Below are 17,668 nucleotides of genomic sequence, written 5' to 3'. Positions count from 1 at the left end.
TTTTTCGCTTTCTCTCTGAGTCTTAGAATGAATTTATTTTTTTATTATTTTCCATTATTATTTTTTATTTTATTTTTTTAAATCCTCCTTAGAAAGCAATGTAATTACCACATTCAAGGTCCAGAAAAGTGGTAAAGTACTGTATATGTAATACCGAGTTGGCATTCGGATGTAGAACATGGAACCCTGCACTGTCTATACAACGTAAACAGAGTAGGAGACTGACAAAATTGTTGAATAAAGTTGTTATTTTTGTTTTGTTTTTGGTCACAAAAAGTATTCCCATCGCTTCATAACATTAAGGTTGAACCACTGTAGTCACATGGACTATTTTAACAATATCTTAACTACTATTCTGGACCTGGAATGTGGTAATGTTGCTTTCTATGGGGGATAAAAGAACCTTAAAAAAAACGTGTGAACTTGCACCTCTACTACCCATTTATAATGTGATATGACTTTAGTTTTATTTATGTCATCCTATTTAATATTATTTTTAGTCACTGTCACTATGGTTACAGTTGTAGATCCCGTTGCACTTTCATACAGGCAGTGTTCGATACGTTACTGTAAGCGGTGGTGTGAACATCATACATCCACTCATATTCTCAAATCATTCTTAAAACTGGCCTTGGTAAAAATAAATAAATAAACAAATAAATGTCTATCGAGAGTGATGTTCACTAAAAATTGAATTTAAATGATGTTATCAAGAACTTTTCAGTTAGAAAAAACAAGGAAAAAAATGTCTAAAGTTATGCCAGTTGAATTTATACATGAGCACAAATCGAAAGGTCTAAATATTGATTAATGCCTAGTAACATTTTTATTTGATGTAGGGGTCTTACTGTAATCCTGTAGCCCAGGAGCCTCTGGTTATCTAAAGGAGCCCCTGAATATATGTGGTCAAGTAGTCCGTATAATGTTTGGTAGAAGCTGTTTTTTTTTTTTTTTTTTTTTTTTGTGTGCAGTCTTTTTGGACTAGGGAAAAAGTTTTGACTTAACGTTGCCATCAGTTTTCATCACTTTCGATTTCAAAGATCAAGAGAAATATGATTTTTTTTTTTTATTATATAAATGCTTTAATACTGATGTTGTGTTTCTTTCTATAAATTATATTAAATCTGAACTCTCTCTTTCTTTTAGGCTAGCCGGGTTTCATTACGATGCCTGTCGTACAGGCCATCGGCCTCTCCATCCCACAGTTCAGCATGACAGTCACACGGTGGTGCTAGATGAGCTCACTCTCAAACACGTGGCAGAAGACTGCTCGTCTGTCAAATCACAGCTGCTCAAACTCAAGAGTCTGCTGCAGGTACCACACACACACACAGCTGGACGAGTCAAATTTGCACTTACATATGCAAACTGTTAGCCTCTGAGTAGCTTTTAGTATGTGTGTAGGTGTAAAACAAAAAAAGGGATAAGTTGTAAACATGAGAGACGTATCCTCTGAATAAATTTATAAAATAAATCATTTTTATGTAGATGGATGATGGTGAGATTACTCCAGAGGGTTTGGATTCCAGCGAAGATGACAGCAGAGCCAAGCAGGTCCGTTACTTACCATAAACACCCACCTGAATAGAGCTGTTCATCTTGCAATCCTAAAACCTGAAAAAAAAGAAAGAAAATTAGCATTTTCAAGACATGGGGCTCCCTCAGGAATTTCTAATGTGTTTTTAGAAAAGTGTTTTTCAAATGCTAAATGCTTATTCTGGAAGAGACTTTTGTGGTTTGTTCTACTGCATAAATAATACAGTCATGTCTTAAAATATGTTGTTTGAAGCTATTGTTAAGCACGTTGTTACATAAAGACTAAAATTTCAAGGTACATGAGAATCCTCATATAGCAGCTTGTGTTTTTAAAGCGCACAACAGTTTAAAAAAATCACATTTTAAGCTATGTAGTAGAATGAAACATTAATATATTTCAAGTAATGTTTACCACAGAACTTATTATTATACTCATAAACTGCTATTCTAAAAAGCCATTAGTAATTCCTAAGGGAACATGTGGTGAATGAATCTTCTGTTTTGGTCTACAAATTGACGTCAACAGCTCTATGCCCCCTTTTTCCATTTCATACACATGTATTATTTATGTGTAGACAAATATAGCTTCATTTTATTTGTGTATAAATTTAATATTTGTTTTGTATTTGTGTGCGTCAGATGGAGGAACTGATGAAGGAGGTGGCGCATCTCAGGGAAGAGCTGAAAAATAAAGATAAAATCATCACACGGCTCACTCATCAGCAGCATCAAGAATCTGTGAGCCATCAACATTCCTGACACCTTCACACTCACGCTCATTTTGAACATTTTGTATTGATTGAATATACATAATACATGAGTGGCCAATCAGAGCCTGCTGCGTCTGCTGGAAGATGCTGTACTAAAGCCATTCTAACTCCATGTCTGCGTGAACGAGATGAAATCAGGACAGGATGTTCTCAGAACAAACCTCTCTCATACCTCTCTCTCATCTCATACTGTTCATTAACTTTACTGCTCCAAGCAAAAAAAAACAAACAAAAAACACACAGATAATGCTGCATCAACACATGCACTTTAACCTTTAATCCCAATTACTATCACCTTTGCTGAGCAATTATATCATAGCGCAATTATATAGCACTGATAAACTCACTCACCTCTTTTGCATTACACTGTTTGCAAAACAAAGATGAAAGCAAATGAGATTTCTTTACATAAGAACAAGAGTATGTTATTAGTGGTGCTTAAGGCAAGCTTCAGTATCACTTATATATTGGTTAGGGAATTCAGCGAACTCTTCCTCACTTCTTATGCTACTGGCATGAATGATACCTCGAATTGTGAGGGTTGTTGAAAAGAGGTGCTGTTACTAGCAACATGATTTTTCTCATAGTGAGCAATAAAACAGTCAATCAATCTTGATAATCAAAATATCATACAGCCTTGAGGGTGGACTCTTTTTTCAGAGTTTTAAATGTTTTTAAAATGGTTCTAGAAAATCAATTCTACAAAAAATCGGATTACAAAACTACTTGGCAAATATTTGTTTCATTGTCAGAAGTTGTGAATGGTAACATACTGATCCGAACCACTTTTTTGGGACCCTTCCATTGGGGTACCTAGCACAGTAGTCCAGTGTGGTGAGAAATCGAGTCCCCCCAGGAATCGGATCTCCTTTAGGACCCTGAGTGATCCCATTGTTTTAGCATCTGATTACATTTCCTGCAAAATCACGTATGATTTATATTGTTTAAAATGTGTTATAATGACCATTAATGTCTTTTAAAATACATGGTTCATATACTAGTAGTATATAACAAGCTCTATAGGTTAACTGTGAAATCAAGCATTTCTGGTTCTTACTGTTTTTTTGTTAGCTTATGTACTAGCATAGCATACATCTACCCTATTAGCCTGCTAGCTTAGCTTATATTATATTAGGTATGTTTTTTGCTTCCAATATAGTTCCCAATTTCGTTTCAATTTAATGATGTTTGTGTGTACTTAGGATGACAATGAATTTATTACAAATGTATTCTAATAATATTATTTACTATACCACATTGTATTATTGTGTAAAATGACCTATAAATTACTTTTGCAGACCATAGTTTGTTCCAACAATCATTTTTAGGCATGGTTGTGTTTCCAGTTTGTTTTATTTTATGCAATACATAGACATTCATTTCATATTTCAAGCATGTTGATTGTGCACAATGTAATAAACATCATACAGATATGTTACAATTAGTCAAAACATCACAATAACAACTTTTGATCAGTCATTACTGCCTGGGTCCTAAAGGAGACCTTATTCCTGGAGGGGGACTCCATTTCTCATGACACTGGTACCTAAAGGGTGGAGCGACTCACTGCAGAACGTTGATTAGTTGACAGAGAATCGTCACTTCTGCGTGCTACAAGGTGAATGACAACTCAAAAGGCGCCATTTTTTAAATATACTGTTGAAACAATAACATTGCAACACAATGTCGGCACGCAGCAAGCAAGCAAACCACATGCAGCTGGTCGCTTTCTTTTTTGTGTGAGAATTACGCCGATTGCTATTTTCTGGCATACACCAAGCTTATCAAGTAAGGGTGCTGTTGGCGTTGGAAACGCTGGCCAGATCAGGGTTTACCATCCTGAATCATACTGTACTGTACTGCTTGGTGGAAACGAGCCATTAAAATATGAGCTAACATAATTTGGTATAGTTGTTGGTCATTACAAAACAGTAATTATCAATTTCTCTCTACTAGCAATGCCCTGGAAACTGCTCACACCACTTTAGCATTGTGGGCGAAAGTTTTGAATGGCCAAGACACTCAAACCACTCATATTTTCTTTAGAAAGTGTACAGATTTTGTTACTATTGCTTTAATTCTCTCTCTTTCAGCCGGTGAGATGTCAGTGTCATCAGCTGAAGTCAGGGGCCAAAGGTGAGAGAAGAACGCATCACGATAAATCCACTCAGACGGTGTGGCGACCGCCCCATCATCACCCCGCTGTGAGTCATTTCTCACTCTCTGGCTAGCAACATGCATGGCAACATGATCGCATCAATGAGACACCCCGAACTCTCCAAAAAGTCAGTGTGGTGTGACTGGTGTATCTGTGTGTGTCCTTGATGAGCCATCTGCCTTGTTTTTATTTCCCGTTTCCCCTTAAAACTCTCTAGGCTTTGTAGGTGGCTAGTTGTTTACAAAAGGGGGAAGCAAATGTGTTGTCAGGGTGAAAAATCGGACAACACATTCGTTCTGTTCTTTTCCTCTCCTCCATCCTTTCCTCCCTCGCGTTTGTTTTTTGTGGTGAAATAGCCAGACATTCTCACGGGATGCCCTGAGCTGAGGCTCGTTTGCTGAGGTGCCGATTTGGCCAATTTGCAGCTGCTAGGGGAAAACGGGCATCTACTACAGAGTGCAGAATGATTGTCATCTCCTATTTAAGTGAAGCCGTGCAGCACCCACTCCAGTGGTTTAGCTTTCACAGCCCAGCCTGGGACGTTCACCAGGGGACGTTTTGTTATTGAAGACCGGCACACAATCAGTAAAGCTAACAGAACACTGCGAAAGACTAGAGTCAGGAGAGATTAGAGGGAGGAGAGGGAGATGAGGGAGGTAACAAGAGATGGATGAGAATTTGAAAGTAGAAATTAGGAAGCGAGAGAAACATAGTTATTTGGGATCGAGAACAATTGGACCGGTGTTCAGTTTGCATACATGTTAGTGTTAAAAATAAAGGGATACCTGTATTTTTTTTCCTGTGGAAAATAAGAGATTTAGCAGAATGTCCTGCTGCTCTTTTCCATATAATGAAAGTGAATGGTGACCACTGCTTTCAAGCAAGATTATCCATCATTAGCAGTTGAAATTTCAGTCTGTTCCTCACACTGAGCTGTCATGTTGCTTTAGAAGACCTGGTATGTAGTGCATGAGTCACTATTTATTGTCATTATGTGAACCTTCAGCTTAGACATTCTGAAAGTTACTTTCCTTGTTGTTCTTGGAACAACATTCCTCTTATCCAAACATAGACCTAACTCTTACCCTAATGCTAAACAGGTACTTAAAATTAGCAGGCAATGACTGGTTGATGGGACTGGTTCCTGTACCAGGAACGGCAAAGCAGGGTGAATCTGAAATCAATCATACTGGAATAAATTGTAAATTCAAATAATGCCAGTTTATATGAATGGTTCTAACATACAGACATAAGTAAATAAACATCCCATTTAACTTGCTGCTAAAATCGCCAAACCCGTATGGTTCAATTTCAGTCAAACTAAAACTCAGTTTTTGGTCAGGTTTTTGCAATGTCAGACTAACAGACCTAATGCGAATATACATGTAGCTTGATTTTGGCTTGCATGCCATATACAGTACACTACAGCTCAAAAGTTTAGGGTCGGTAATATTTGTTAATATTTGTTGTTTTTTAATTTTCTGTTTAATTATACTTTAAAATGCAGTTTATTCCCGTGATGGAAAAGCTGATTTACTAACCCCAAACCTTTGAACGGTAGTGTCCATATTAATTGGATTGCAATTGGTCTTAGTGTTCGTGCACTTGCTTCAAAATGATCCTTCATATATTATGCATTTTCGTAGCTCGTCAAGGCGGGAAAAAAAGAGAGAAATAGCTGTAGCTCGATTATAACTGTACGTGTAAATGCACTCACTGAGTAATAAAAGTAAATAAACAAGTCTGGTTTCTGTCCATAATAAAATACCTAGAGACCTAGTCTTAGATTTTCTATATACTGTATGTAATATCACAGGGCAGTAAGACCATGCTTACTTTCTGGGCATCAGGTTTGTGTTATACAGCAATGATTTGTTTTGTTTGCTTTTATATCTTAAATTCCCTAAGGTGCCATTAAATGGTATGAAATCAATTTTCAAGATAAGGTTTGTATGTTTACACTGTTCACATTGAGCGTGACAAAATATTAGAGGTAAAGATACATATCGGTTTAAAAACAGATCTGATTTCCTTATCTCAGAAATTTCCCGGTGCATGTGCAGTTCAGACAGAAATATAAAATATGACCTGTGACATTCATATGCGTTTGCTAGGAATATTGCATGCATGAATTATGTTGTGGCTCTTGCATTCAAGGCTTGTTCCTCGCTGGTATTTTAGTCTGATGTTCAGATATTGATGGTAGTTTGTCTTCTCAGAGGAAATGTGCACCAGTTTTCCTTTCTAAACTGTGTGTTTGTCCTGATTCACTGGGGTTTGTCTCTCTCCGCAGCTGTGCGGGTGTCGTGTGTGCGTCACAGTTTTTCTGTGTGTGTTGCAGGCTGTACCCACTCCTCTCCTCTCTCCCTGGCAGTGCCAGTACCAGGCTGCACCTCGTGCCAGCATGCCTCAACGCCGACAAAGTGAGTCATTAACCCCTGCCCCTGACCCCTGCCCAAGTTCCTTTTGCCAGTATTTTCAGCTTTCTTTCCACCCCCTGACTCTTTTTTTTTTTTTTCTCTGCTTTTTCCTTTCTTTCTCTTTCATATGCTGTCTCCCTGTTGGATTATGAATATAAATACACAATATAGTTACATCAGGGAGCGAGTCAGGGTTGTGTAAGTAGGATATCAGTTTGATATGAAGAGAGAAGGTGGAGAAGTGATGTGAGAGAGATGAAAGAGAAAGCGGTTTAAGAGGTTAGACAAAGTCAGCAGTTCCCCGCTGGGCAGTTTTGAAGTGTCTCTGTCAGGTCTAGGGGGATCACTGCTTTGGTTTGACCACATTGGCTGTTTCACTCTGTGTTTTCTATGTAGATGGCCATGCCTTCAAGTGTTTTTGTGCACAAATTTTGGAAGCTAAATTCATTAATTGTTAAGTTTTTACTCTTTGGCAAAATGACATTTTCTGAATATTGTTCCTGAATATAATTAATAATGAACAAACGTGTAGCCCTGCCACAATCTCATCCCATTGACTGAGTTAGAAGATGACATACCACAGGAAATCAACCTTTTTAGGGAGTGTCAACATACAAATGGCATTCTTTATAGTTGTCTCTGCGCATTAACCTGGGATGGGCATGGAAGCCTGTTTTGGTCTTGAAGTAAACAATAAAATGGGTAATTGTGAGATTAAATTTTAAAATAAGATAATAAAATAATAAACCTGATGTTGTGAGAAATTAAATAAATTTCTGTCAATGTCAAAATAATCAAATAAATATAAGAGATATACTCCTGTTCAAAAGTTTTTTTTAAAAGAAATTAATACTTTTATTGAGCAAGAATGCATTCAATTGATCAAAAATGACATTAAAGTCATTTACAATGTTAGAAAATATTTCTAATAACAAATGCATGCTTCAAAGAATTCTTGAAAAATTCATCATGGTTTCTAAAAAATATTAAGCAGCACAACTGCTTTAAACATTGATAATAATTGGAAATGTTTCTTGAGCAGCAAAACAGCATATTTGAATGATTTCTGAAGGATCGTGTGACACTGAAGACTGGAGTAATGATGCTGAAAATTCAGCTTTGCCATCACAGGAATATATTACATTTTAAAATGGTACATTATATATTACAAAATATTTCACAATATTACTGTTTTTACTGTATTTTTGATCAAATAAATGCATCCTTGGTGGGCTTCTTACCCAAACTTTTGAAAAGTTGTGCAAATAAAAATACAGTTGTGAATTTCAGTAAAATTCAATTTGCTGTTGTAACATCAGGCAGGTAGGAGGGCAGGCAGTAATCAAGAGGTTCTGATAAATAAAAAGAACAAAACAAGAAAAACAAAACAAGAGCAAACAGAAACACAGGATACATCCAAACAGAGTTTCATGAGATGTAATAATCAGATAGTATAAAAAATATGCGTATTTGGTATGCTGTCTGAGGGGAGAGCTCTGAGCTCTGAGTTTTGGCCCGAACCCAGAGTACTCCACCCGTATCTCTGGTTAGGATGGTAACCAGGCGAGTGTGAGGAGACGGGGTGGTGTAGGGATGCTGAAAACCGTTGAGGAACGTAGAGGAGTCTGCTATGTGTGTGTGTGTGTATATATAGGAACCATTCAGCAAGAAATAAGGCATATATATATATTTATATATTTATATATTTATATATATATATATATATATATATATATATATATTTATATATTTATATATTTATATATATATATATATGCCTTATTTCTTGCTGAATGGTTCCTCACAAGCTTTGTTAATAAAACATCATTCAGATAACAACAACTGAGGGAACACAGGGGGAAACACAGGGCTTTATACACAGGGGCTAATGAGAAACACACCTTTTATTGTATGCCCATGTCAGTGGATGAATCAGGCATATATAATATAAAAATAAATGAGGACACTAATTTTGAGGTCATTTAATTTTGTGAGAATAGAGCTGTGATCATTTGAGAGAATGTGTTTTACATTGTAAACATGGCTGCAGTTATAGAGCAGATGTTAGATTGTGTCCAGTCTTTTCCTCAACAAACATGACCTTCTTCATTTCTTCTCTTTTGGTTTTACTCCACTGCTTTGTCTGCTCTATCTTCTTTTCTCCATGTGCTCCTTCTGACGGTTCCCTTTCTCTTTCCTCTTCCTGTTTGATGAATTTGTGCTCTTTGTTATTTCTCCCCCTCTGCCTACCCCATAATACCCTTGGAAAGGGGTGGAGCATCTTGTACATTACTTCCGTGACACAGCGTGGTACAGTAACCTCTACTAAAAGCTTCACCCTTTGCACGGTTACGTGACGTGAACGACCAATGCATGCTTGTTTGAGTTTCATTTTTAAAGCACCGATCACATTTTTTCACACATATACAGTACATGAGACTTGGCATGAGACTTTTTATTCCGACTCTTTTTTTTGTCCTAATGTTTCTGCTCATCTATTCCTCTGTGGGCTGTGATTGCTGTGGTTGTGTTAGATCTGTCTTTGCACCGATGGAGCTACAGTGTTTACTGGTGTGTTCTGGGAGACCCTCCACTTCTCTCAGCCTGCTCCCAGAGACTTTATCCAAACAGACATCAGTCTGCACAGGTGGAGCAGGGTTTAAACATCTCAAACACACACACACACACACACACACAAGCAGCAAATTTGCCCATGGTGCATTTGGCCTTGTGACGGCATAGGGAGCGCTGAATAGTTTTAGAGGACAATTAAAATAAAATGATCCGATAACTCCTTCGGGATTCACATTTATAACCTCCACTTCTACAAACCCAGGATATTAAAAACCTTCTCTATTATCAAAATGGCCACATTTCATCAGCCAAATCTTATAGTAAGATGAATGACTGAATTAGAGCCAGACTTTATTACAGCATTTGCTGTTGTAATATCTAGCAATCGTGTTACGAAGGTTATCTTGTGAAACGTTTCAGGCAGTTGATTCTCCCTGCTCTTCTTTAAAATCTAGGTGCTTTTAATAAGGATTTTTTTCTTCTAGGCTAAAAGTTCAGGGTTTTTTTTTGTGGCCCACCACAAAAGATTATACATTTTTTCTTTAAAACCATTTTTAGTTAATAAAAATATTTCCCCATGTTTCATTTAAATTACTAAAGTTTTCTTTACAAGAAAAAGCTATTATTGCAATAATAGCTGGAAATTATGCACCTAAATTGAATTCCATAATGAAATCTATAAATTCACATTCTTTTTCTAGAAGACTTTGCATACAGTGCGAAGCATTACTCTTTTATCATAGTCTTAAAAGCATTCTAAAGACCATTTTTAAAGTTTTGACTTTATTTATGGATTAACAATAAGTATTTTTTTTAGGTCTGTGAGGCAACGAGTTAATGCAGCACACACAAAAAAAGCATTTTACTTGCCTCAATACATCTATATTTTTCATTCCATTTAACAATTTAAATATATTATATACATTTACTGTTTAATAATTTATTAGGATTTATGATAGCATTATGATAGCATCCTACAATTTTGCAATTTTGACACATCCTCATCTGTAGCAGTTATAAAACCCCTTTAAAAGGGGTAGATTTTGAATCCATTCACAGTGACAGAGCAGCATAGAATCTGTTCATTTTCATTTTACTGTCTTGTTGCTGTTGTTTGTTTAGTGTTGCATGTCCCTTTGTTTTCATGATGTTAATATTGTATTGGAAAACAGATATTTTCAACTCTAAATTGTAATTAGATAAGCCTTGTTCAAAGCCGATAAAAACACAAATGTGTTCAATTCTGTATTAAACTTTCTATGTTGCCTGGCAACCCCAAAACTGCCTAGAGTCAGTATAATGAACTATATCACTTGGCAGAAGAATTGTTTATCGTGTGCAAATTGTTTATTGAACATTGGTGTCATTTATCATAGTGCCGTTGCTGCGGTTTAATAAAAGCGAGAAGGCTGTGAGACTGTACATTACAGTACCACAATTAAGGAAGCTTTAGGTTACTCATCTTTGCAATCTGCTTAAGAACATGCCTTAACCATAGTAAAATGACTGTAAATGTGGCCTTGGGGGGCTTATTACTTTTATAACATTGCAGAAACCGCATTGACATCACGATAAGATAACAATACACCACTGTTCAATAAATATTTTATACACTTTAAAGAATTCATCTGCCAAGTAATATTGTTATTTTTTTATGGGAGAGTCATCCTCTGGAACGGGGGGTGTCAACATTAAAGCAAGACATTAAAATTAATTGGATGTGTAACTGTTGACTGAGACAAATCAATTATTATTATAAACAGCTCAATAATATCTGTTTTTAATCATTTAATTCCTTTCTGAAAGCATGAAAGACTAATGGAGTTATCAGTCGTGTCAAGTCGTGTGGTTTTCTCTCTGTCACTTATGGGGTGCTCTTTGCATCTGCTCTCATTCTTTAGCTCCTTTCACACTGGCAGTGTCATTTTCAATGAGAGTTACTGATTTCTGGTGACGGGGCGCAATTCGGCCAACGACTGGACAAAATTGAGAAGTTTCGCATTTATGAAAATGAGCAGGGATGTGACAATTACCAAAAGGAGTGAAGACTGTGAAGCTCTTTTTTCTGTAAAATTTTGGTGTGAACAGGGCTTTATGTCGTCTCAGGGTTTAAAAGTTTACAGTCTCTGAGACTAGTCTGTTCTCACTAAGAGACATAGATTAATGTATTATGGATGTTATCTGCAGGTGTCCGCAGACGTCTCTCCACCCCAGAGATTTTGTGACGTCATATAGAGGATGTGACTGTCTGTACTGTCTCACGCTACTGAATTCACTGACGACTCTCCTGCACACATACACAAACCCTCTCACACTCTTTTACTCCCTTGATCCTACACTACACTCTTGTTCTGTATTGGAATGATCATTTTGTTGTTTTTCAGCTGTTTTTTTTTTTTTTTTTTGCACTCTTCTGTGGTGTTTTAAATTGTAATGCTTTACCTCTCTTCATTCTGACATTTTCTCAACCCCTTGTGGTCGAGTATGTGATAAAATTGTTTTGTGATTGTATCTGGAGATAATACACCTTACAAATGGTCTCTGGCTGAACAGAAATGTGGCAGGCTGCATGAAACCACCGTTCGCCAGTAGAAGGTGCTGTGGTTTCAGTGGAGCTGTGCTTTTCAGCAGAAACAGGCCATGAGGGACAAACACAGTGAATGCGAAGGAAACGAGGACCTATGCCTCTGTCACAGTGCACAGTTGCGTTTACTGAAACTCACCTGCGTACATGCTCATTCATTCAAATCCACCCTATTACAGTTGCACTCGGTTTGGAACTGAACAGCTGACAGCACAGCCACTCGCATCTTATCACAACCTGGCAATGTTCACAGAGCAACAGAATACAGTTGTCAGTGCTGTTTTAGATTGCTAAATGCAGTTTTGTACACACCAGGCTTGTGCAAATTTCTGAACTGAACAATCTGCCACACCCCACAGGAAGTTGATTTGGAATTTTAATTACAGGAAGAGGAATTTACTGAATTGTGATAGAGTGCAATAATCGGGATCCGCAAGTAAAAATCTCATTCACTTTCTACATATGAGAATATTTTTGGTAATTAATGATTTGTTGAAGCCACCAGCCTGCATTATTTGAACTTTTTTGTTTTAAACAGTTGTGTTTAACATTTGAATTCCTGGTGGATGAGCTACATTACCCATTATTCTGCAAAGAAATCTACACTAATCAGAGAATCGCTACAAGGAAACTATGCCAGAAGAACTCTCTGCGACTGCTCACTCCAGTGAAGCACTGCGAATGATGTAAAGTCTTTAACAAGAGCTATGGAGACTCTTAGACTGGCAACCAAGAGTGAATTTGACTTACCTTTGCTGTGTGAATGAAACTAGTTGAACATCAGTATCTGTCTGTTAAAAATAAAACAGTGATACCATTGTCGGTTAATTAAGATTTGGAGTTTTCTCATCTCAAATTTGTGAACACTTTCTGATGTTATGGAATTCACTATCTTTGACATTTACTTTGGTTATTCACAGCTATTATATTAATTATCCCTTCATACAAAATTGCTCTAACTGCTCTCATAAGCTGTTTTATGAATGGGACCATTTGAGAGTCACACTTGTTCTGGTTTATTATTTTAAATACTGTTCTATTTTGTCTTCCGCAGCCTCAAATACTTCAGCCCATCAGTCACATCCCCAACGAGCCCCTCATGCAGGGAAAACTAGCAAGAACAGTCCCCACCGGGGACCACAATGATGCCTGCACCGAAGGGGAACAGACTCCTACGTCTTGTCCTCCAGTCCCCTGCACCGATCCACATGTGGAGTCGAAATCTCTTCCTGACCCAGAGGAGCTGAGTTGGTTGCTTAGCACTCATCTTCGCATACAAGACAACGAGAGTAACTCACAAGAGGCTGGGGAACAGATTGTGAGACCAACCCCAGAAAGCCATCAAAAGAAACTCCTGCAAACACCTCACACCCTGTCCCTCAGCCCACGTTTCCTGCAGCCTCCACGTCTACACAAACGGGTAACTCTCCCTGCCCTGCATATAGGGGGCAGTAATGGGTCAAACCCAAAACCAGGACCCTCAGTGAACCACAAGGCCCATCAGCTTCTTCCTCCTCCTCCGTCCAGAGGTTTACCATGCTATAGTGCAGGGAACCACGTCGTGACTCGTGGCCGGCTGTCCCAGCCTTGGCCAGCAGTGGTCAGGAGAGAGGCTGACCCAGAACACAACGCTTCGGTACCGCTCGGTATCTCCACAAGACTTGCAAAGCCAAAGAACCACTGAGCGTCAGCTGCAGCCATAGACACTGATAAGGCTACCTCCCTGAACGCATGATCACATGCGCCTTGCACTAGATGGTGTTGTTAGTGGCTAGAAAACCTTTTAAGCTAAATAAAGCAGCTAAGCTATCGCATCTAACTATGCAACAAAAAAGTAGTGTCACAATCAGCGCTTCTGTCGCACAAATCCGCTCGTTTGGTTCGGACTAAAAGTCATTGATCGTCATTCCAAAGCCACTGAGAAACATTTACCACTCACAATTTACCACTCACTATTATATTATCCATAAATAATCATATTTATCAGGAGAAAAGGATGACTGACAGTAATTCAGACTGAAAAAGAACGATTTGAGAAAACAAGCATTGGAATGCACTAGAGAGCTTTTTTTTTTCACCATTACTCGAACGTCAAAGACGACATGAGTGCGGTGCCATAGACTGCCTGCGGGGCTTTTTCAAAGCCCTAAGTCTCTGGATATTTTCCCATGTGGCGTGCCCTCTGGATGCCCACTCATTTAGTGGGCGAATCTGACATTTACATCACCAACCTCCCGAGGCTTAACTGCGAAAACACATATTATTGTCTACGCAACCTCCCAGAGCTTGTAGTAAAGACAGAGAGAAGTCAGTACGTCACGTGACCCAAGTCTCATCTTCAGTTTCCACAGGAAAACCTGTCAGTCTGCTGTGATTTGATCTGTTTGTATATTACTTCATGCCTCATTTCACATCCTTGTCTGTATTTACCACATAAACATGAAGAAAACCGGTCCAAGCTACAAAATTTCTTTTTTCATCATTCTTGTTCCTGTGTCTTGTTTTTCAGTGCTAAAGAGTTGCTTTGACATACAGACACAGTGTTTTGGCAGGAGGGCGCTCATGCCGCTGTCAGTGCTTCCTTTATTTTCACCTTGACTTCAGTCATGATCAGCAGTTTTTCATTTTAATTAGGCTCATGCCTCCTGTATTAACAAGGTTCTTTTTCTTGATTATGGATTATGGCATGCTCAAAGCATAAACTTGCCTTTTCACCCCCATTAGTTGCACACAAAATTGTTATAATGCTTTTTAATTATTTATACATTATAAAGATGTTTACAGTTAAAATGCCTTTATTAAGCTGTTCAGTCAGCTCCAGTGCTGCGGGAATAACATTTTTTGCCTTATCTTTGGCACACAAATTCTATTGCAGAGACTTGAGAGAGTTGTTAACTTTTGGAAAAGATTTTCATCTTGATTTTGCACTAACTTATTTTTGGCTTTGCAAGCAATGTTAAAAGCAAAACAAAGTACCATTTATGGTACAATGGTGAAGACAGAGATAAATCTGACTGTTTTTCTAGTGCTGTAAGTTGCTTTTGACCCCAGTAGGTGTTTTGTAGGACATTCAGGATGTTTTTTTTTCCTTAAAGAAAGGTTTTCTGTTCTTAAGATTACATAAGTGTGTCTTAGAAGATTCAGTAAATTGAGTTTTTGTGCTTTTGGCATGCCTTGATACATAATTCACACTGTAATACACAAATATACAGTAAGATCCATTGCATGAAAGCACATGGACTTATCTGTACCATAATTTTAAATATGCACACCTCTGTGTGTTTATGTGCAATATATGTAGAGTGTATAAATTCTAGTATATACAGATACTTTACCCTAAGCTTTTTCAGTGGATGTTTAATCCAATGCAAAAAAATATATATTTTATTGGCATTTTCCTAGAATACGAGGGGCTTTGAGTGTTACAACTTGCTCTCATGTGGGCTGCATACTTCTAGAGTCTAGACACACCCTAAGCAGTGATGGGCAGCCATGTCTAAAACCAACTAAAGAAAATCAATAGGTGGATATTTGTGTGTGTGTGTGTGTGTGTGTTTCTCTCTCAGCCGACTCTGTGGTTATACTAAGCAGAAAATCAATAGAGAGCTTGTTTTGTAATGCTCTGGAGACACTTTGTTTGTATTTCTTTCTCTCTTTCTGTCTCTTGTTGTGTCTGTATACGTGTACAGGAGGAGAGGTCCCGCTTTAGTCTTGCTAATGCAAAGTCACAAGAGAAATTTGATTCAGTCTGCTGTGGTCAGAGGTGAATTGCTTGTGTCAGTGAGGTGCCTGTTTACAGCTTGGAGGATCTTGCCTGTTAACGCAAAACAATTATGATCCATATTTAAAGGGACAGTTCAATCAAAATGACAAATTTTGTCATTTGTTCACCCTCATGTTACTTTTTTTCTGTGGAACTTAAAAGATATTTTGCTAAATGTCTTAGTCCGTACATTTAAAGGCAATGGGGTCCAAAATTGAAACGACAAAAAAAATTATCCTGTCTTCTCAAAAGTTCAACAACGTGTCTTGGACCATTTTTCACAGAATGGACAAAAACATTCTTTAAAATTTCTTTAAACTGAGATAAAGCAGTAAAGCAGCATAAAGTTTTGTTTAAAAATGATTGTAAACCATGCATCTTGGCATTTCTTAAACATAATAGTGTAATAGATGCTTTAAATGTGAGGCTCTCTACATCTCTGTTCATGCAGTAAAACACTCTCAGCCCACTTCATGAGTATCTGAAAACTCAAAGATGCTGTTTCCTTTAACAAATCACCATTGAGGTGCTGCATTGATTTAAAAAAAGATCAGTTAACTACACAATTAAAACACTAGTTTTTAGATTTCCAAATTCCTAAAAAAAAATAAATAAATAAAAATGCACTCATACAAAGACCTCTTACTGTTGTGTAAAATGCATTTATGACTTGTTGCCCATGTGTGTATGCTGCCTTCTGGGCTTTTTTTCACCTGGATGATACTTTGATAGCATGTAATGTCTGAACCAATAAAAACTTGCCATGAATTCCTTTTCAAAAAATCTTCAATTTTTCCTTCCATATATAGTTCATGTCTTAACATGTTTTTCACCTGTTGTGACCCAAGAGTATGTGGCATTGTCAGAATGCTATACCATTGCTCCATTATAGCTTCATGAAAACAACAGCTGCCAACCCGTTGGTCTGGACAGAAGAGATGTTTACTAACAGGAATGAATTCAAGCACTTTAAATGATCCGTTTCAACCTCCACGATGGAGAGACTGTGGTCTTTTTGACCTGATCAGTTTGATTTGCTGTCATTTTATTGTGTGCAACTTCTTTTATTTGGCTGTTTGTTTTTTGATGTTCTGCCCCTGTATGCCCTGTTCCAGTGGAAGGTGTGAGACTTCAATAAAGTGAAGGAATAAGATTCCCTCTCTTTGTTGCCTTTTCTCTGTGTCAGAGGCATTCATTCATATATAGCTTGCTGCAGCTGTTCCTACACTCCGCAGTGTTGCACTGCAGTTCCTAGTGCATTATGTTCAGGGCTGTTTTATACCACCATGTTCGTTATCCACACATTCTGGAAGAATTGTCTGTTATTCTCAGTCTACCCCAAACAACAATGTATAAACAGCACTGACAATATGAAGATGAACTGAACTTTAGTACTTTCTAAAGTTTTTTTTTTTTTTTTTTTCTTCCAAACAGGTGTACTGTATACATAGAAATAAAATTATATTCCTCCAGGTCCATGGTGCAATTGCATACAAGACACTGAAAACAGTCTAATTAATATTTAGATGGATGGGTATATAGTAAATATATGCTATAGATGCTTCAGGTAGATAAGATATGACAGAAAGACATGATACATGTAGATAGAGGTAGGTAGATAATATATACGATAAATATAAAAGCATTAAAAATGGAATTACATTGAATTAAAAGTAGAAAGACTGAAATAGTTTTGTCTTGTAAAACCATACTCAATCTAATTTACAACTTCAAAAAAGAGATAGATACTATATAGATAGATAGTGGTGTGCGGTGGGGTTTTAAAAAGTTATTGTTTTTACGCATTTTTACATTTATTCCCAAATAGGCTAACTAAAGGCAGTAACAATTTAAACAATATAT

At 37.4% G+C, this 17,668-nt stretch overlaps 1 protein-coding gene across 8 annotated transcripts in view; it reads left to right on the top strand.

Moving 5' to 3' along the window:
* Positions 1-16,927, top strand: part of ccser2a (coiled-coil serine-rich protein 2a) — a 49,959-nt gene extending 33,032 nt beyond the window's left edge. The window contains exons 7-15 of one of the 8 annotated variants that reach the window (XR_010892492.1): positions 1,147-1,315; positions 1,489-1,554; positions 2,176-2,274; positions 4,400-4,510; positions 6,806-6,887; positions 9,419-9,531; positions 12,402-12,478; positions 12,581-12,728; positions 13,097-13,237. Coding sequence is in view for 6 of the 8 variants with exons in the window: in XM_067366722.1 (XP_067222823.1) it covers positions 1,147-1,315; positions 1,489-1,554; positions 2,176-2,274; positions 4,400-4,510; positions 6,806-6,887; positions 9,419-9,531; positions 13,097-13,726 (1,270 nt within the window). In the remaining 2 variants the exon portion in view is untranslated. The other 7 variants (XR_010892491.1, XM_067366722.1, XM_067366726.1 and 4 more) reach the window with 7 other exon arrangements.
* The last annotated feature ends 741 nt before the right edge of the window (positions 16,928-17,668 follow it).

Source organism: Chanodichthys erythropterus, chromosome 18 (genome assembly GCF_024489055.1).
Source record: "Chanodichthys erythropterus isolate Z2021 chromosome 18, ASM2448905v1, whole genome shotgun sequence".
Taxonomy (NCBI): domain Eukaryota; kingdom Metazoa; phylum Chordata; class Actinopteri; order Cypriniformes; family Xenocyprididae; genus Chanodichthys; species Chanodichthys erythropterus.
This window is presented reverse-complemented; position numbering and strand designations above follow the sequence as displayed.